We start from the raw sequence: 22,390 nt of genomic DNA on the forward strand, positions 1-22,390 counted from the left end.
CTATGCACACCTCCTCCAAGGCCACACCTCCTAATCTTTCCCAAACAGTCTACCGACTGATGACTGAGCATTAAAGTATATGAGCCTGAGGATGCCATTCTCATTCAAACCAGCACACCCACCTTCACCAAAAGATAGGTGAAATGAGCATTCATCATCTCGAATTGTCTTTTCTAGGACCAGTCTTCCTGCCAACTTTCATTGCTTACACTTTCTCATGCATGTAATTCATGCTGAGCTCTGCCCTTTCTCAGTTCTGAGGCTGCCCATAGGGCATGCATGGTCCCTGAGCATCTCAGACCGCAGCCTGCCTGCACAGGCCCTGAATTATTCACTGCCGTGTCCTTGCTTTTGGACCTTACTTTAATCTAGGATGAGTATTCCCAAATGTCAGCGTTCTTTTCAATTTCCATGCTGCTTTCTCAGATGAAAGCTATGCCTGCCAGTTTTGTAGCACTATACAGTCAGCATCCCTTCTACGTATCCATACATGGGATTAAATTAGAAGAAAAAAACAAAATAAAATTCTAGTCTCAGAATACCAAGAGAAAACTATGTGACCCACTTAATTTTAATTTCTTCCCCATATTTATCTCTCCTGATATAACTGTAAAACTGGCTATTCAAATTCTGTGTTTCTTTATGTTATCCACAGTAAGTGAGCAATCTGATTGACAAGAGAAAATATCTAGCTGACTAAAGATGGTAGTCTTTGCATTTGGTCTATTTAAAACAATTACTGTTATTCATGTGTCTGTGTGTCTGAGTGAATGTATGCTCACATGTGTGTGCATGTGCCCTGACAAGCTAGAAAGCACACCTGAGCCCTTGGAGTTCAAGTTACCAGTTATCATGTGTCACCAGATGTGGATGCTGGGAACTGACTTCAGGTCTTCGAGAGGAGTGCACTCACTGAACTATCACTTCCGTCCTGCGTTTGATATTTAAGTGGTGTCCATGTAGGAAGGCAAAGGATCCTGGATTGAGAGATACAGTATGTATAGTCCATGAAATGAGGGATGGCTCATCACCCTTGCTGGCAGAGATCATACTTGTGTTTTGGAGGGGATTCTCAAACACCAAACAAACATGAAGGACAAAACCCAGTGTGTTTGCTGCAGTTAAATTGCTTATTTTATCTAAATGGCCATGTATTATCTCATATTGTACAACAAATTACTTTATAAAGCACGACTTTAGCAACAATCATTTCTTCATCTAATTCTGAAGGCTGGAAAGTCTAATAACAAGTCCATTGTCTCATGGTGGTTTGTAACCAGTCACTGCTTTTATGTTTACATGGGTGGGTCAGACAGAGAATGACTCTGTATATCTCTCTTTATAAACACTGATTCACTGGAACATTAGAATCCTCCCAGTGGCCGCATCCTCCAAAAGGAATGATCTGTCCTCTCCCAACAGCTACCAATTGCTACTAGCTCTACATTGATGTCTTTCCTCCTTTGGCAGGGATAAAATTGCCCAATCAATTTGAGATTCATTCCTCTATGTCCCAGGATCAAAGTATGAGATATCTCCCACAATAGAGTCTTAACACATAGTTACACTGACTAACCAGGAGCAATGGCAATATCCCATGTTGTTTTCAGATGTGTGGTTTCTCCTTGACCCTAACTCATAGGGAGATAGCCCATGTCTTGCACTTCAGGTTTCCTTTATGTCCTGGCTAGTTTTGTGTCAACTTGACACAGCTGGAGTTATCACAGAGAAAGGAGCTTCAGTTGGGGAAATGCCTCCACGAGATCCAGCTATAAGGCATTTTCTCCATTAGTGATCAAGTGGGGAGGTCCCCTTATGGGTGGTGCCATCTCTGGGCTGGTAGTCTTGGGTTCTATAAGAGAGCAGGCTGAGCAAGTCAGTGGAGGCAAGTCAGTAAAGAACATCCTTCCATGGCCTCTGCATTGGGTCCTGCTTTCTGACCTGCTTGAGTTCCAGTCCTGCATCCTTTGGTGATTGACAGCAGTATGGAAATGTAAACCGAATAAACCCTTTCCTCCCCAACTGCTTCTTGATCATGATGTTTGTGCAGGAATAGAAACCCTGACTAAGACACTTTAATAACCAATGTCTTTGGGGAATGACATTGTCCACTCATTCAGGGTAATTATGTGCAAATGTATTTATTAAGACAAGGCCTCCCTCTGTAACCAAGCAATACCTCAAACTCACTATGACCAAGCTGGCCTTGAACTCATGGTAAAATCCTTGTCTCCACCTCTCAGGGTTATGCCTGATGGTTAGGCAGGATAGAATGTTAACTCTTTAACAGCAGAGGCAATGATGGAATAGAGGTCCTGAAATCCCAAAGATTGTAAGAACAGACAGAAGAAATTTCAGTAATATAGATAAGGTCACATGAGTCATGAATAAGGCAGCTACAAGTGATGAAATAAAATGGGATGAATACAAGGGGATCCTGAACTTATAAATATTAGTTACTGGCTGGATATGGCGTGAATTGAAGGAGAGAGGATCCAAAGATCCTACTGAGATTACTATGAGACTGAGACCGTGGTGATTGACGGTAGTAGGAGAGAGAATACAAAAGGGAAGAAACATACTGCTTCCAGCTTCAGCATCTGCAGCATCTGTGGACACTGTGCTGCTGAGAAGGCTAAAACAAGCAGGCAAAGACGGAGACTGGAGGATATTTGGAGTTAGTGTGAAAATGGAAGTAGCAGAAAGAAATGAACCTCCAAATGAGAAAGAAGGGAAAGATAATTAGGAGGGTGTGAAGGACAGAGCTTTGGAGGGCACCATCAGGTTGAGGGAAAGGAAGAAAACAAAGCCGTTGAAAGCAGTGCCAGGAGAGGGGATTCAGTACTTTCAAAGCTAAGAAAGGAGAATGGAATCAGCCTTGACTCGCATGCTAAAATCGTGTGCAGGGAAAAAAAAATCTATTATTTAAAAGCAAGAGAAGGAAGTGAACCTTTACCAAGTCCAGGGCGTTGTGCTAAGCATTTTATGCGTGTCATCTCCTTTTGCTAATTACAAGGGTTAAGTATAATGGGGTAGTTAAAGAGCACTGGAAGGGCAGCTCCTGGAGGCTATACCATTCACTGCTTCTGAGAGCTTGGGAAAGTCCCTCCTTTTCTACGTGTCGATAACTCACAGGGTGGGTGTGTCATAAAGATGGTGCATGTAAAGGTATGCCACCATATTACCTGGTTGATGATTGCATATCTTTGTCTTTCTTTTGACTTACTTTTATAAGCTCTGTTATCCACAGAAAGCCATCACAGTCCACAGACCCAACCTGTTCTAACCACCATATTAGTAACTGATTTTATAAATAAAGAAACTGAGACATAAAACATAGGTTCTAGTAACAGTAATGAACCCACACCCTTAACCTTTCTTGACATCGTTGCTGTCAGAGTCAAACTGCACAGAAGTGGAATGCCCACCTCCTTCATTCCATTTCACACTCTCACTTCTGTGAGTTTTGCTTATATGCAATTTAACATATATTTTGTGTATGTGGTATGTGGTGGCTTCAACTCTGAGTCTTCTGGATGTTTAACATTCTTCTACTGAGCTATATGCTCAGTCCATATTAAGAATATAGTGATTTGATATTATGTCTCACTTAAAGAATAGCGTCAAATAGTTGTTATTTATTACATCAACCCAGGAGTCCAGAGGAAGAACTCCTGTCTGGATTTCTACTTGACAGTAGCAATTGCTTTGTTTTTTCATCTCATTTTTTTAAATAATTTTTTAAAGCCTTATTTATTTATTATATGTAAGTACACTGTAGCTGTCTTCAGACACTCCAGAAGAGGGAGTCAGATCTCGTTACAGATAATCGTGAGCCACCATGTGGTTGCTGGGATTTGAACTCCGGACCTTTGGAAGAGCAGTTGGGTGCTCTTACCCACTGAGCCATCTCACCAGCCCTTTTCATCTCATTTTATGAATCCAGAATTTTCTCATGATATTGACTGTTAGACAATCTGCATTCAGAGGTGTAATTCCTATCTCTATTTTACTATTGCTGCAACAATTTTCTTTCTTCTTCTGTTCAAACTTCTACTTTATTTTATGAAAGTTGAGACACTTCTTTTTTAAAACAAAACAATGGTAGGTAAACATGTCTCACTGCATGATCATAAAACAGTTATTAACTTTTATACACATAAGCATAATTACCCCTGAGGCATTTACATAAAGTAACGATATATGCTCCACATAGTTTAGCATATACATAGTATGTTTAGAGTTTGACTTTCCCCAGGTTACATAAATTTGTGTGTAAAGGTCATCAAATAACCATCCCAGATTCACCATTTGAGTTTTGTGACTTTATTCAATTCATGTGATGTCTCTGTATCTGCTTTCTCATTCTTAAAATGAAAAATGATAATATTCATCCCATAAAAGTTGACAAAACTTAAAGCTTATGCGTGTGCTTACATGGTAATTTATGCTTATGGTCACTCAGCAGACTGAGGCAGGAGAATGAGTAGAGTCTATGTGCTTAAGGACTACGAGAGAAAAACTGAGGCTGTGTCTCAAAACAAAAGAGTTACGTTATGTAAAGTTCTTAGAACAGTTTCCAAGATTCATGTATGCTACACCATTACCATTACCATCTCCTTTTCCCTTTCTTTTTCTTTCTCTACTCCTCAACTCTTTTCTCTGATGTTCTATCCTCCAGACCTTCTCAAAGGGCCACATACACCCTAAGGTCCTCAAGAAGGTCTCCCCAAAGCTTGCCCTTGGTTGTTTCATATGCTCCCCTTTCAGCCTACTGCATTTGTCTTCATTTCCACTGATGCTGGTGGATGGTTTCTCATACTCAGCCAGGGACATCAGAGCTTGGTGCTTTACTTCCATGTAAAGAAACATGCAACCCATTGAGCTGTGCAATTCCCTGGAATTCTCACTAAGACCTTGCTTTTGCAACAGAACCATGAGAGTTCCTGCTGCCTAAGCTCTGTGGCAGTGTTTATTCTGTCCCAAGTCTCCTTCAACTCCTCACTCTATGAATGCAGTATGTATTCATGATGCTGGACCACAATTAAACTCCTACATACACAGTGTGCTGTCTTCTCCATCCTCATTGCACCTACCTTTCTCCCAGCCAACAGTCCCTTCCCTCATCTTCTGTCACAACCTTCCCTATGACATCATTGGCCACCTACATGAACCTACTTGAGATTGGGTGACACTCTGTGACAGATCACATGATCTGTCCCCAGTGTTGGAAAATCTTGGATAGCATGTCTAAAACTGAGCTCAGAGGCAGTTCCCTGTAAGAGCTGTCAGTTTGCTATCATTAGTATTCCATTACCAACTTAGAACCAAAAGCCTCATTAGAAATGGAAATATGTATTTTTCTCAAGTAGGGTTGTGATGGAATTCTGTGCTTCTGGATCCTCAGCTGCTCCCCAAAATTGGGAAGGTGGCTACAGCAGATGAAGGCTCCCTGATGCCTGATGTGATCTGTACTCCCTTATTCTTGATGCCAGATAGCAGTCCACTCATTTTAGCTTTACTTCTGGCTCCTGCACACACACACACACACACACACACACACACACACACACACACACACACACACACAGAGTTCACTACTACCTGGAGCCCTGATGACCCAGCTGGTATCACATCTAGAAATCAATGATCTACAATTTTACTCTACACACACACAAACACACACACATCTAGAAATCAATGATCTACAATTTTACTCTACACACACGCATCTAGAAATCAATGATCTACAATTTTACTCTACACACACACACACACACACACACACACACATCTAGAAATCAATGATCTACAATTACTCTAATTTTTATGTTTACTTCTTTGGCTTTGACTTTCTCGTTGCAATTTGTGTGACATTAACTTTAATCAGCGGAGATCTGGGAAGAAACACTGCACTGTCAACCACTGGAGCCTGGGTTTCTAGTTCTGCTGGCATCTGCCTCTTAAATCCTTGTGATACTGTTATCGTGCTATGCACGTTCTTGAATTAGACTATTGTTCTGAGAGAAAAAGACCTGGAAAAAGTCCCTGGCCTGTGCTCTCCCTACACTTTATTATCATCCCTCATCCATAATTGCCTCTGTCACAGTGACAGCTTCACCTCTTCCACCAGTGCTCAGTCTGGCTCAGTCACACCATCTGTTTGTGTGACAACAACATTATGGGCTCCCTCCATGCATGCCTAAGTGGGCGCGGGAAGGAATATAAGATGGCATGAGTGCCAGCTGGCACTGGTTTCACAAACCTAGACAGTGACGAATCATGACCCAGGACAAGGAGGATGGCTGATGGCTAATTGTAGATCACCATCAGTGCAATGGGTCCGGCGTCTCTGCTCACCAACACAGCTTATCCTGTGTTGTTTCTGTTCCTGTAACAACAGAAATGGGGTCTTTTTATTATGTTGTCACAAAAGAGTTTTCAGTGGGAAAGAATAGTACAAACTGAGTTCTGAGTTGTTCTACTTTTTCCTTCTCTAAAGGATAGTAGAGAACATTGTGGGGAATTCAAGAATTACTTGACAATAGCAGGAATGAGCTTCTAGCTTTTTCAATGGGAAAAGAGCTAAGTCAAGTTATGTCATTCTGGTGGGCCAGTATAAGCTGCTGAAGTTCCTGCTTACATCCACCCAGCAAGCCTTAACCATTTTCTGTTCTTTGTGTCTTGTATATGTTCATTCATCCATTCATTTCTCTCTGAACGCTACCTCTAGGATTACATCAATCAAGATGTATCCTATGGATTCAAATTCAGGTACATGATAATGGAGTGTTTTCATGTTGCAGTTAGTTAATTTTGACATTAACTTTAAGACATTTCTATATTGTTTCTACACTGTGTCTTTGTGTGGATTCCTCTGTGTGTGTGTGTGTGTGTGTGTGTGTTGTACCTCATTTTTAGTTTCCTCAAAAGGAATTGGGGGCACAAACACACCTACTAACTCAAAATGTTCTTTTTCAGTAGAGAGATTTAGATGCCGTTTTTTCCTTTTGACTCTGAAATGCCTCCCAAAGATCCCATCTATTCTCCAATTGGGAATTGTCTAAGAGCTGATAAAGCTAAGGAATAGAGAAATGTGCTTCTAACAATATGGAAGAAACATGCAAAGATAAGCCCAGTGCATAGTTGTAACTTAGAAGCTAGCTATAGGCAAGAACACTATCTGGCAGGGTCTGCTTCCGATTGCCTGCCTCTCGGTGTTAGAGGAAGCATGCCTATTCAAGATTTTCCCCTGTTGCTGTAAGGAAAATAAACCAAATACTGATATCCACAGAGAAGCTGGAAGAAAGGTTGGTGATTTGCAAACTGTACCAACAAACAACTTTGTTCATGGAGAGACACTGAAGACGGTCTGGAGATTATTGACTGGATGGTCAGGATAAAAGGCCACTGGATAGAAAATGTCAGATAAAAGGGCCACTGGATAGAAAGTGTCAGACATTAGAAGACTAAAGCCACTAGAGCCAGAAACCAGTCATGTATAGGGGACAGTGAATGGAGTGTTATGTAGCCTTCTGGCTTAAGAAGAAAGTGGTGACTGAAGTGGCCAAAAGAAAGATATTCCTATCAGGTGGTGGGGAGTCTATACTTACCACACACGACAGCAAGGAGATACAAAAGGCTCCTGGGCCAGAAAGGAAAGACATAGAAGAAGAAGTGAAATTAGAAGAACTGAAGTATTCTTAACCCAAATGATGCCTGAGAAAAGTGATGCTTTCTGCTATGATGAGGTAGAGCCGCAGAGGGATTTCCCCAAACAAAGGAGCTCTGATGGTACCAGACGCTTAGAAGGGCAGGAGTGAGGCTGCTCCCATAATGAGGATAAAGGGTCAGGAAAAAGATATGATGAATAGCAACTCTCTCTGCCAGGGCTGACCTATTTTCTCATCCTTGTTTCCTTATCCTTCTGTATAGGATGCAATTTTAATGCTGCATTACAGATAATTTTTGGTTTGAGAGGTTTTTGCTTGTTTTGGGGGAGGGTTGTTTGTTTGTTTGGGGTTTTGTCTGTTTATGGAAAGGGGTATTGCTATTATTTATCTGGAAAGAGAAATTCAAGGGTAGAGCATGCAACTTTGTAGAATGCTTGTTTAGTAAGCACAAAGACTTGGGTTCTTGGCTTCAGTACTCAACACTGGATAAATGGATCATGGCAGCTTATGCCCATAATCCCAGAACTCAATAAACAGAAGCAGGAGGAATAGTAGTTCAAGATCATCCTTGGCTGCTTGATGAAATCAAGGTCAGCCTGCATGAGACTATGTCTCATCAAAAGCCCAGTATTTCTAAACCCTTCAAACAGTATGGCTTTCCTCGCATTGCCTCACATGTGCTTGTGAACAAAAGCAATTTAAAATTGAAGTTGTATAGAGATATCTGAATATATTGTTTTCCCATAATGCTTAACTTGGTACCTTTAAACAAATAAACATTTAATAGCATTTTTCTCACCTTAGTTTCCACATTTTGCCAGCACACTGTCTGAGCACATGATCAGTTACCATAGGTCATCCAGCCATAGTCAGGTCTGCTCTCTGGATCTTAGCTTTTACCTCTGAGAGAGAGCATGTGATCCAAGGGACTCTACCTTCTCAACTGGTCTTCAGCTTCCAGCCTCATAACTAAGAAGCCTTGTTTCCTACCCACCTTTTTCATTGCTATCTTACCTTGACATTTTGATGTCTTCCGAATAATATATGAAAAATAATATTGAACTTCCATATCTCATCAATTCCTCATACTTTTTACAACTACCTACACTAATAAGCATCTGGAAAATCCATGAGTCAAGAATGGGGTCTCTTATGTCTAAATCTTTTGAAGGCAGTGTGTCTATAAGACAGGATCAGCAGCAGTGCTTGCTTTCCTAGTAGGAAGCATTTGGGGGAAAATTTAGAAAGCACTCCAATAATATAGGACATGGTTCTGCAAAAGCTTCCTACCCCTGATGAACTTTTTTTTTTCTTTTTGTTTCCTTCCTTCCTTCCTTCCTTCCTTCCTTCCTTCCTTCCTTCCTTCCTTCCTTCCTTTCCTTTTTCTTCCTTCCTTCCTTCATTCCTTTCTTTCTTTGTTCTTCACAAGCTTTGTTTTATTTTATTTTGAAGGTTTTATTTATTTTTTATTTATATGAATACACTGCAGCTGTCTTCCAACATACACCAGAAGTGTGCATCGGATTCCAAAGTCACCATGTGGTTCCTGGGAATTGAACTCAGGACCTCTGGAAGAACAGTCAAATGCTCTTAACTGCTGAGCCATCTCTTCAGACCTTCACAAGCTTTATTTTATTAAACATTAAACATGAAGTAGAAATTCCAAATCATGTAAATATTGTCCAGATTTGGCCTTACAAATCCCTAAGCTGGCAGAGTGAGGCTCAGTGGGAGACTTCTCGCTTCCTTTCTTTCTCTTTTGCCTACTCAGTCATTTACTCCTGCCTAACATTTTGAACGGGAAGTTTCTCTTTAATAATTTATAAAATTTCTCCTACCAACATCCGCCCAACTTTTAAGCCACTGCCCTTTGATCTTTCACCTCTGATCTGAATGCACATTTCCATTTTGGTTCCCACAGATACTTGAGAACCTGACTGTAGAAGCTGAGTCTCTCTATAAGCTGTGGTGGGCTCTGCTCTTCGGATAGGGGCTGCACATTTGCTGGAAGGTTTCTACAGCAGATGTTAGCAGGTAGACAAGCTAGCTCACAATCCCAAAGCCCAGAGCAGGCCGAGCATGCTCACACTGGGCAATACCAAGCCCAGAAGTGGTGCAGAGTGACAGAGGGAGAGTGCTCTGAGGGGTAAGCGCTGCTCAGAAGCCCTGCTCATGTCTCTGTGTGGCCATGCTCTATTTTCAGCTTGTCATCATGGCTGGGACAGTGCTGCTCGCCTACTACTTCGAATGCACTGACACCTTTCAGGTGCATATCCAAGGATTCTTCTGTCAGGATGGAGACTTAATGAAGCCTTACCCGGGGACAGAGGAGGAAAGCTTCATCAGCCCTCTGGTGCTCTACTGCGTCCTGGCGGCCACCCCAACTGCTATTGTGAGTACAGAAGCAGTTCTTTGTTGTCAGACACCTGAAATTATTTTCTCTCTGCCCTTTTTCCTCTTTCCTGTCCTCCTGGGCTCTCACCAGCAAATAACCTTATCGACGGTTTTGTGTTTCAGCTGAGAAAGACTGAGTGGGAGTCAACAAAAGAAATAAATAATAAAATAAAATGGATCCTGCCTTTTATAGATAGATGGATACTTTTTGCTTCTTAGTATCTAGGTTTTTGAAGCTGTTGTTTTTTAAAGCATGTGTGAATGTCAGAAATCAACAGATATGGTTAGCTTGGCATGTTAAGAATAGCTACTGTACTCTCAGAAAAAAAAATATGCTGTGAGTTGTGTGTATTCAGAAAGGAGGCCGACTGTTAGTGAGGGCACTGCCACAGACTCAGATCAGAGAGGAACAGAACCCTTCAGCTGGTACCTCCTGCTGCTACAGCTGAACTGCAAAGGCCAGAGATGAACAAAATTACTCGACCCAAAAATTTGATGTCTCTGCCCCTGTAGAAGTCACGTCACATTGAGCTAGCTCAGTTGCAACCTTACCTTCATTTATTTCATTTTTCTCTCTGTTGAGGTCAAAAATCAGACAGACAGCCCTGGAGGGAGACTGCTTCAAGGACATAAAGCTTGCAGATCCAAGTGAGCCAGTCGAGTGATTTAACACTTAGACATTATCATTTTATGAGAGTGTTAAAGTAAACATTTCAGTGACTGAACACATTGCCGTTACCAAGACAGACTAATCCCGGTATCCTAGTCCCCATTCTGTCTTTTCCTTTTCAATAGTTGCTCTCTGACTCATCTACCTCACCTCTGACATGCTTTCTGCTCTCCTTTATCCAAGGCCTAAATAAAAATACCAACTAGCATCCTGAAGAGCAGAGCGATGGCTCAGACATTTAATTCAAATGCTATCCTGAATGGAAATGCTTCTCTTGCCTTATAATTAAAGAGTGATTGTAATTTTGAGGATATAGCAATAATGAGTTGTCATACTTTAAATTTATTCAAATCATCAACCCAGCCTCAGAGGAGCCCTTAACTACCGAGAGACTTCAGGAGAAGGGAGAATAACATTGATGCAATGCAGCACAATATATCAGGGTGGCTGCAAACCTTAAGCCTAGAGAGCAGCCCATCTGGCTCTCCTCGCTGATCTCTTCTAGGCAAGACAAGGTTATCATTGGATTTAGAAATGATTTCCTAAAGTTCCTAGCATACCTTTAGTGTCAGGGAATACAGAACTTGGTAGAAACTACCCTTCACCAACTTTGGCATCGCAGGACGAATGTCCTCATCTGAGAATTATGACATTCCATTGAAAATCCCTGTATGAACTCTTGTAGGGGGAACTGGACATAACTTCTATATCTCCCTTCCCTTATCCTTGCTTATCAGCCCTAGAAAGGGGAGAAAGCATAAATAGCAGGCAAGTGCCTCAAAAGTCAGAAGACCCCAGATAAAACAAGGAAGAAGGTAAAACTCTGTCTAGAGTGGACTGGCTCTGGCATGAAGCAGTGGTTTAGTCTGGAACTGAGTTGTATGTTTTCTATGTATATCATTTTCATATGTGTGCAGACACGAATTGCTGATTGACCCATTGAGTTACTAATATATTTTCTTCTTTTCTTCCTAGTTTCATGGGAATATTATCATTCTCTGTATCTTCCTAAAAATGCATTGAGATTTTGCCCGTTTTAAAAAAAGAAATCTAAGGTCAACGAAGCATTAACAAATGTGAGCAAAAAAAATTAGCATCAGAAAACAATATAATTATTAAATATAATCAAAAGCAAATTCTTCAAAGTGTTAAGTGCACATAAAAGTGGAAAAGGAAAATATTGGAAACTATTTGGAGGGAGGACCAATTTGGGCCAGGGTAAGGAGAGCAAGAGTGGATCAATGTGACCAAAGAATGATGACAAATGTATGAAAATTTCATAACAAAAAACATTGTTTTGTATACCTGAAAAGAAAGAAACCATTTTATAATTGATGTATCCTCTGCAGGTGTTGTCTGTGTGAGCCACATAGCCACCCAATGAGCTGGAACAGGACTATGACAAAGAACATAGGAAACTGGGTTTACAGGTCCCTTCACCTTTCAGTTGAAGACACTGAGGCACAGTTTGACTAAACGATGTCCTCAAGGTTCCATTTTTCTATAAACAGATGGTCAGTGATCTTCTCATTGGGCCCCATTTTTGTTTTTCCTCTCAAGTTAGGGCACTGCCGAGAACCAGGGTTAATAGCAGAGAAGTCTAATCTTCAACACTGCTAGTCATCAGTGATCTTCCCTCAGGATCTCAAAATTAGTGAGCAGCCGCAAGCCAGAGCTCCTCTGCGCCTAGGAAAGGAGCTGTATTCACTTCTGGCATCAGTGAGATATGACTTGCTCAACAGCAGCCAGAGTGGAGTGTCAGGGCCTCCGAGTGCTGGGGTATCCTTCAGCACACACTTGGAGGCCCCAGCTTCACTGCCTTCGGTGAGCAGTCATCTCCCTCAGACTGGGACCCCAATAACTGTGGGATTTCTAGTTGCTTACATTCTTGCAGGTTCTCATCTCTACAGTTTAACGGGGATCAGGTTGAGTGATTTCCTGGACCCCTCTCATTCTCAGATGTCATGAGAACATGAAAAGGAAGATTTTGATGAGAGTTTCCACATTAGGTTCTCAGAAAGTCAGAGCTTCCTTTCTGGATCCACTTCTGTGTTTCTGGGCTTTGCGTGTGTCACAGAATTAAAGCACGTACTTGTTTCTCCTTCAAAGAATTCTCTGTGTTCCCTGGACTATAATGAGAGCAGGACCCTCTTTGAGTGGTATGCATGGTAACTAGCAGTGATTTCAAAAAAAAAAAAAAATTAACTCTACCTGGATTGTCCTTGGCTTTCTGTGCATCTACAAATAACAACAGTGGCTGAACTGAACGTCACACTCCTGTGACTCCACATATGGTCATTAACGGCCCCATTCGCAGCTGCATATACTCAGGGACGGGATGAGGGTAAAGACTGCACCATTTGACCTGCCAGCTTCCTGGTTTCCCTTTTATGCTTTCCTGTCAAAACATATCAACCTCATATTTAAATAAGGCCACTTGGGATCAAATGCAGGGGGCCAGGGCCACCACTGTATCAGGTCTTTAGGAAATGTTAAAGCTTAGAGAATTTATTGTGTCCAGAACTGTTTATCCCACAGTGGTAACCCATACTTCAAAGAAACCTGGAGGGTGTGCTCTGACTACCTGGACAGCTTGGGTAAATAAGTACTGCCTTGGGCCTCCTGAATAAACTCAGATTCAGAGGCAAAGGAAGGGAGCCCGAGAGCCTGCTTGAATAAGAGGATTTACTGGGTAGAGAATCTATTTACCCTTATTTTATCTAAGTCCCAGTGGCACAAGGCATGAGAAGATAGCTATTAAACCTTTCTCTTGGCCTTGCAATGAAGTGACTGGGGAGTATTTAGCATTGAAGAAGCAGAACATTTGACTCCCTGCCCAAGAGAATTGAAATCGCTCACAGCTTACACTCGAGTGCTTACACACACACACACACACACACACACACACACACACACACACACACACACACACAGGACTCAGCAGCAGTTTCCTCGGGAAGAAAAAGCTAAACACAACTTGATACAAAGCCACAGCTTAGCTGAACTTGCAAATCTTCATGTATACATTTGTGCAAGCTCTTTGCATCAAATGTAAGACAAGCTGCAGATCTGAGTAGATTGCCACTGCCTCGGACAGTTGGCTGGCTGACGAGGGCCACAGCTGCTGAAGTAAAGGAGACATTGTTGGCTGTGTGCTCCTTCAGAATTCGCCTCTTCCTGGCTAAGAAGAGTCTCCTGTGTTGAGATTCTTTCATATTTTTAAGTCGCATCCATTTCCACTGTACTGCATGTGACTTCTTAAATAACAAATTCCCTTACCACAGTTACTACTGTACTCGGTGTTTACAATTTACACTCTCTTCTGGAGCACACATACAACACAATTAAGTTTTTTGAATTGAAAAAAAAAAAAACTTTAAAAAAAATCCACATTTTCTGTCTGTATTACAGGTTCATGATCCAGATTTCCTTTAATGGTGTTTGTTCATTAGTTTGTTTGTTCATTTGCTTGTTCATTGCATGATTTCGAGCTACTCCTAGCATAAAGGTATGCCATGCAGTGACTGCTGACTGGTGACATATTAAGAAGATTGACCATTTTATTGTTTTAGGATTTTTTTGTTTCTGTCTTGTTTTTGTCACAAATGTTTGCCTAAAAATTTGGACTAGTTAAATTACCTGGACATTACAGTGAGCTTTACTTTTTTATTAACAACAAGATTTTAGTGAAATTATTTCAGGTTTCCATTTTTCTTGTCCAGCAAAACAAATGGTGTCAGTGAACTGCGTGTTTTTTTTTTTTTTTTTTTTTAAATATATGGTTTCGCTTTTCTACAATACCATGCATAGCCTCAACTAGGACAGCTCTCTGAGCAGGTGGACATGGCTCTTGGACCAGGTCAGAAGTCAATTGCTAGTATTTTATCACAGACACTGGTTGGTTTTCAAAACACTACCATACCAACAGCATTGCCTACTTGAGCTGCTAAAAGGCACTGGGAATGTCCACTGATAATGTCTATTATTTGTTTATATCTATGTATGGTAAAGCAAAAGTCAGTAATTATTGAGCTAACCAAAAATTTTGAAAATAAAGGAAGCAGAGCCTCCCTGCAGATCTAGAGGATGGGGCACTCGTCATGAAAGATGAAAGTCCAGAATAAAGGGTACTCTCACAATGCTGGCAACTTCTCTATATTGATTTCCCTCATTTCCTAAGGCACTTTTAAAATCTACAGACATTTGAATGCCTGTGACTATGGAATTCTCCCAGGTAGAGTATTGAGTATTAGCTCCCACAGCAGCTCAAGGTGCTATGCAAGTTCACAAGGGAGAATAGAAGTTCATAGTTATACCTAGCTGTAATACCCATGGACCACAACAATAGCCCACGTGGAATAATGTGCTCAAGGGTAAAATAGTGGTACTTATGTCTTGGAGATACCCAACAGCCATCTAATTGGATTTAAGGCCTGCTCCATGAAGAAATCATGCCTGGTATGTAAACAGCCAACTTACCTTGGCTGGAAAGGCCATGGAGCCCACAGAAGAATCTGTTACTGCCACTCCGCTAAACTAGTATAATCTCTAACTGCATTCTAAATAATTATCATTACACCCACAGATAAGTGTAATTCTCACCCCTCATCAAAAGAGGATTTCTTGATGGTAGACAGAAATTATCTCAAAAATCCACAACTGGTCAAATGCAGAGAACCGTTAACTGTGGGATGCCTGGTCCTGTGTATTACATCTACAACTCAAAGAATATTATAGTAGAGGAGGCAGAAAGATTGCAAAAGTTAGAGGACTAGAATGTCTGCTATATGATAGTATCTTCCATATATGACAAGGAAACTACATCCATGAAATTTCAACAATACAACTGTCTAAACAAGACCTGAGTAGTGACACAGCTGATGTGCCAGTGTGAGTGGGGGAAACCTTACAAGGCCTCATCCCTAGATGAAGAGCATCAAACAATTGATGGATAAGAGGAGCAGAGCCATTCTACCCCAGAGAAGCTCCTTAATCAATTATCTAATTCGAATGGTCAGCCCTAAGTGTTTATATATATGAGCCAAACTAAAAGGACTCAGGGGTCCAAATTCACAGGAAGTACAATGTAGTGGGAAGTAAAAGGATGAAAGAATATCATATGCAAATAAAAATCAAAACGGAGAAGGTGCCCAGGGTAAACATTATATCCAAAACTGAGGGCTTGGGAATATTTTCATACACGTTCCAGTTGTTGTCTGAAAAGTGTGAAATCCTCCCAAATCTTTTGAGAACCAAGGTTTTTAAAAGCTTCAACTTTGGGAGAATTTCAGATTTTGAATTTTGGATGCTCAGACATTTATAGCCATACTTGAACAAAATGTTCTTTAAACCACAATATGTAAAATATACAAAGATACATATCATTATACTATAGCAAAAGGGCTCATTCAGTAAGAGGCTACAACATTTGCAAACACTGAACATAGGAACACCTAAATACATGAAGCAAATATTAAAAGATCTGAAGAGAGTGTGGTGTAGGTAGCACGCTATCTTAGCACCCCACTTCTTGCTGTGGACAGATCCTGCAGAAATAAGACCAATAAGGAAACATCTGACTTTAATCTAGACTAGACAGATCTAACAGGCACATGTAAGAGATTCTGTTTTACAGCAATGGAATATACATTCTATAACATGTGTCTAGGAAAGATCCTCCTAGGCCACAAAATGATTCTTAGCATTTAAGATTCAAATCATATCCAGTTTTTTTTTTCTGAGCAGAGTTATATGAATCTACATGAGAAAAATCTGAAAATTCACAAAATCTGAATATTCACAAGTACATTTAAACTATGCAACATGCTTCATAACAACAAATTGGTCAATAAAGAGAATATATTTTTCTGAGGCCTGGGGAGATTGTTTAGGAGGTGAAATGATGACCTAACTTTGGATCACCAGCACCTGTGTCAAAACTTACTGTGCATCCGCAAGCCCAGCTGGCAGTGTGGCAGACAGAGACGGGTGAAATATGGGAGGGCACTGGGTAGCCAGTCAAGCCAATCTCTGAGCTCCAGGTTCAGTGGAAAACACCATTTAAAAAGTAAGAAAGACAGTGATTACAGGAAACACTTAAGGATGAGTTCCAGCCTTCACTTGAATATGCACATACACGTGCCAACACACACACACACACACACACACACACACACACACACACAATAATACACATACAGAGAGAGAGAGAGAGAGAGAGAGAGAGAGAGAGAGAAAGAGACTGGAAAACAACATACCAAAACTCAATGGAATGAAACCAGTACAAGATTGAATTTTTATAGCAGTAATACATTAGTCAACAGAGAGGAAAGCTATCAAGTAAAACACAATGTTATGGCTCAAAAAAATTAGGGAAACACATATAAAGGACATATCATAGGGGGATAAATGAAAGAGATATTAGAAAAATCAATAAAGCCTAACAGCTATTGTTTGCAAAAATAAAGATAAACAGGATTTTATTTCTTTTTTAAAAAAGAAGAGAAAGAGGACCTCAAAAGTCAAAAGATGGGACACTAAAAATGATGAAAGAGAAAGACAATGGATAATTAGAAGATATTATGAACATGTGTAGCCAACAAATTGTATAATCTAAAAGAAATGTATACATTTGTTAACACATATAACAAGCCAAAATGGAGTCATAAGAAAATAGGAAATATAGAGAATGAAAAAGAGATTGAATCAAAAATAAAAGTTCATCATCAGTGTGATGCTTTGTATATGCTTAGCCCAGGGAGTGCCACTATTAGAAGGTGTGGACTTGTTGGAGTAGGTGTGTCACAGTGGGTGTGGGCTTTAAGACCCTCATCCTAGCTGCCTGGAGTTCATTATTCTGCTAGCAGCCTTCAGATGAAGATGTAGAACTCTCAGCTCTGCTACACCATGTCTGAGAGAACTCTGCCATGCTCTCACCTTGATGGTAATGGACTGAACCTCTGAACCTGTAAGCCAGCCCCCAATTTAATGTTATCCTTTTTTGTTGGACTTCCATTGGTCATGGTGTCTGTTCACACACAATAAACAATTAATAAAGACAATCAATAAAGAAAAAGATCAAGAACTGAGAATCTTCCCTGCTGAATTCCACCAAATGTTAACAGAAAAATGAGTATCAGTTGTTCAGACTCTTCCTAGAAATTAGAGAGAATATATTTGTAATCCTACTTTATGAGGCCAGAATTACCCTGGTGTTAAACCCCACAAACACAATACATCAAAAGAGATTGCCAGGCCACTCCTGCTGATGAAGAGAGATGTGAACCGCTCCCTTAACTAGATATCACCAAATTTAGTTCTGCAGCTCCACATCTTCAGATAACCTGGAATGCCACAGATTCCAGGAAAGTAAACAGAAACCATGACTGGGGCTAGAGAGGAGAATACCAGGATGCAGGAGGTAGGAAGAGGGAAATAGGAAAAACTGGAAGGGGGCTTTAACTGTGTAGTCATGAAGGAGGTGAATACAGGAGAGGGACAGAGGGAGCCAAATAACACTAAATATGTTTGAAAAGGTTTCGGGGAATCATATTATTTTATATATACCTACAACTACATTGTACACAGAAGTGTGCAGGGTGTCATTTGGGCTGGCAATGCTTCCCACAAAGGTCATAGACTGCCTAACAAAAGCCTGGTACAGGCATGAGAAAGCTTCTTTCAGTTGGTCAGTGTAGTCCAAGGAACTCCAACACAATGTAGGTTATTTCTGTTTCCCTTGGTGGCATCTTAACAATTGATAATAAGTCCCTATTGCCAAAGATGGCATACACTTTGCACATGAGAGTTGAAAGATTCAAACTTGATCTAGCCTGAAAGCCCCCTTCCTGGGGTCTTCTTTCAAAGTACCAGAAGGTTCTGAGCATGCTGCCAAGTAAGAGAATCAACCAGTAATTCTGCTAGCTGTGACATCTATGAACCACCATGATGACCAGCTTGGCAATATATGCCTGCAGGTGCAAAAGTGGCATCCATATCTTGGCAGTAACCAACAGCTTTCTAATTAGACTTGGGTCCAACTCGACACAAGAAAAATCATCCTGGTACTAGAAACATAGACAACTACCCAGAGCAAAGAAGTCATGGATCTTCAGGAAGAATCTACTACTGCCATTTTAGTAGAACAACATAATTTCCAGTTAAATTTCAAAACTTAATCTTTTGTTTCTAATGTTTTTCTTTTCTCAGACAGTAAGTACATTTGGACTGAATTTTCCACTCCCTCCATTTTTTCCCAGTCCCAACCCCACCTCCCCTCTTCCCCGGATTCACTCTTCCTTTATTTCCCTTCAAAGAAAGAAAGAAAGGGGGAAAAAAAAAAGATCAGGCCTCCCAGGAATATCCACCAAACATGGCCTAAGAAGGTACAATAGGAGTGGACACAAACTCTCATATCAGGGTTGGACAATGTAACCCAGTAGGAGAAAATGGGTCACAAGTGCAGGTAAAAGACTCAGAGATGCGCCCCACTCCCACTGTTGGGAGTCCTCCACGAACACCAAACTGGGCAGTCATAACATATATACAGAGGACCAAGCTCAGATGTATATGGGGTCCATGTTTGTCACTTAAGTCCCTGTGAGCCCTAGAAGCTCTGCTTCATGGTGTTCTTGACCCCTCTGGCATCTACAGTTCTTACTTATCTGCTTCTGTGGGGCTCCCCCTGGCTCCCCACCAGTTTTTGGCTATGAGTTTCTGCATTTGCTCACACCAGTTGCTGGAGGAAGCCTCTCTGATGACAATTGGGGTAGGCACTTATCTGTGAGTATAGCAGAATATCATTAGAAACTATGCCTTTGACTTTGACTTTTTTTTTTTTTTTTTTTTTTTTTTTTTTTTTTTTTTTTTGCCAGTCTTGTTTGAGTCGATCCTTGGTCTCTGGACTATCCTGCCTTTGGTTCTTGACCATCCAGGCAGTGTCAATCATGGGATCCCATTTCTAGCCTGAGCCTCAAGTTGGACCAGCCCTTGGATGGTCACTCCAAAAAGTTCTGCCCCACTATTACACCAGCATATCCTGTAAGGACAGATTAGTAGGTCAAAGGTTTTCTGACTGGATTGATGTCTTAGTCACGCTACTAGGAACCTTGATTGGTTATAGAAGATGGCTAGTTCATGCTCCATATTCCCACTACTGTGGTACTTTACTAGGGTCACTCTCACAGATTCAAAATATCTATTCTATCTGGACTATATATCTACAGTACCTCCTAAGTGCTCCCCAATTAAACTTATTCTTATTCCTACAGATAAGTATAGATTTCGAGACCCCATCAAATACCTTCTCATTTGCTACAGACAGTGACAATTAGAAAAACGGATTAAAATTCAGAGATCAGTTAACCATGGGATACCTATCCCCATTGAATACATCTACAACACAACTCCTACAGCTAATGTCCCTCCAGGAACATCATAGAAGTAAGGTCAGAAAGACTGTAAGAATCAGAGGAACAGGATATCTGCTGTGAGATTGTGTCCTCTAGAAAAGATGGGAAAACTACATCCAGAATATCTCAACTCTTAGGCTGCCTGGGCAAGATCTAAGCAAGGACAATACCAAAAGACGTGTTAGCATGGAAGAGAAAAATCTCATCACAGAAAGCTCCACCCATGAAGAAATAACTAATGAGAGATAGAAGATGAGCCCTCTAATTGGTTATCCACTTCAAGTGGTCAGTCCTGAAATCATATAAACATAACATCACCAAATGGGCACAGAAAATTCTGTTTTTATAGTTATATATGTATGTATATTTTTTTCAAAGAAACTGGGCCATGAGTTTAAGAGGTAAAAGGATGGAGGGACCTGAAAGGGGTTGGAGGGAAGAAAGGGAAGGAGAAAATTATGTAATTACATTTTTAATTTTTTTTTTTTTTTTTAGTTTTAAAATGGTCATCACAGAGATAAAGCAAATTCATCCCCAAGAATGTAAGGATGGTTCAACATATACAAATCAATACATACAGTACATCTCATTAATAGAATGAAAGACAAAAATTATATGATTGTTTTAATAGATAAAAGTATTTAATGATATTCAATATTATTTCATTATAAAAATGACCAGTGAGTTGCCTGAATACAGTAAAAATATCATATGACATATTCATACTTCACAGGGAGATGCCAGGTCTCTTTACTTCTACTTAGGATAGTCCTAACTACAGTAGATAACAAACAGAATTAAAAGGTGTCCAAACTGTAAATGAAGAAATTATGTTGTGCCTCTTTGAAGAACACATGGACTTCTATTCCAAAGACCCAAATGATGCTACCCAAATTTGTGACACTAAGCCAATTCAGTAAGCTACGGTTTGTATAGTTAGTATTCAGAAATCAGTAGCATTTATATACACTGTTCAAAGGCTGTCTGAAAAATGAATCAAGAAAGCAATGTACAATTGCTACAGAATTTTTAAATAATAATGTTAAGAAGGTCAGAACAGTGTCTTCTGGTCATGACCTCTGAATATTCGTGAGCTCACAGAAGCGTTGGTTTACTACACAAAGTCAAACAGGTCAACAGTCCAGCATGGATAGGAGAAAAGTTCATGACAACCCAACCTTAGCTAAAGAGCTGTTGGCAGTCAATGGCTGCTGGGAGAGCAGGTTGCTAGAAATATTACAAGAAATTGAAGAGGACAAAATACCTGAAAGAATTTTATGAGGTTGACCATGCTCCAGTAGAGGGCCCTTCACCCATGCAGACATGGATATCATTAATTGGAGTCAGTGGATTATTTCAAAATAAAAGGAAGATTGAAGAGATGACTCAAAGGTTAAAGGCACTTGCTGCTCTTCCAGAGGACCCAGTTTCAATCCTCAGGGGCCACATAATGGGTCACAATTATCTGTAACCCTAGTTTCAGGGTACCTGACACCCTTTTTTACTTCAAAAGGTTCTGCATGCACATGGTGCATAGATATGCATACAATGTAAATGCTGTTGAGTAAATCGCAAATCTACCAACAGTACAATGAAATTAGACTCTAAGCTCACACTTTGTGGAGTAATACACCCAAAGCAAATTAAAGACTTAATGTAAACCCTGTAACTATGAAACTGCTAGAAGAAAACAAAGGAAAACTTTATGACAAAGGACTTGTTGATTTCTTAGGTATGACCCCAAAAGCATAGTCAATGAAAGATAGAATTACAAACTAAATTCCATATGTCTAACAAAGGAAACAATTGTATAGAAAAAAACCATACATAAAATTGAAGAAAATATATGCAATTATACATGTGGCAAGTGATTCATATCTAAAATACATAAAGAACACAATAGCCCTTGGATTAAACATTGTCAGATGATCTGAAAAGAACACATACAAAGTTTTCAGTATCATTACTCACCATGAAATACAAATTGCATAGCAATGAGTTAATGTCTCAACCCCTATTAGGATTGGACTTTCAAAAAGAAAAAAAAAAAATCTGAAGAACAGGACACCTTATAACAAGGGTTAGTAGAGATGGGAATTAGTGAAGTCACTATGGAAAAACATTGTGGATATTCCTTGAAAATGCAAACATGCCGGGTGTGGTGGCGCACACCTTTAATCCCAGCACTCGGGAGGCAGAGGCAGGCGGATTTCTGAGTTCGAGGCCAGCCTGGTCTACAAAGT

The 22,390-nt window shown here is 40.4% G+C and overlaps 1 protein-coding gene across 2 annotated transcripts in view; it reads left to right on the plus strand.

Moving 5' to 3' along the window:
- Plppr1 (phospholipid phosphatase related 1) overlaps positions 1-22,390 on the plus strand; it is a 260,218-nt gene that overhangs the window by 197,953 nt on the left and 39,875 nt on the right. Inside the window, exons 1-2 of one of the 2 annotated variants that reach the window (XM_029540268.1) lie at positions 9,624-9,707; positions 9,877-10,065. In XM_029540268.1, the coding sequence (XP_029396128.1) occupies positions 9,886-10,065 (180 nt within the window). In that variant the 5' untranslated portion in view covers positions 9,624-9,707; positions 9,877-9,885. Of the gene's footprint in view, positions 1-9,623; positions 9,708-9,876; positions 10,066-22,390 lie in introns of those variants that run through there. The other variant, XM_021200013.2, reaches the window with a different exon arrangement.

This window comes from Mus pahari, chromosome 6 (assembly GCF_900095145.1).
Source record: "Mus pahari chromosome 6, PAHARI_EIJ_v1.1, whole genome shotgun sequence".
Classification (NCBI taxonomy): Eukaryota; Metazoa; Chordata; class Mammalia; order Rodentia; family Muridae; genus Mus; species Mus pahari.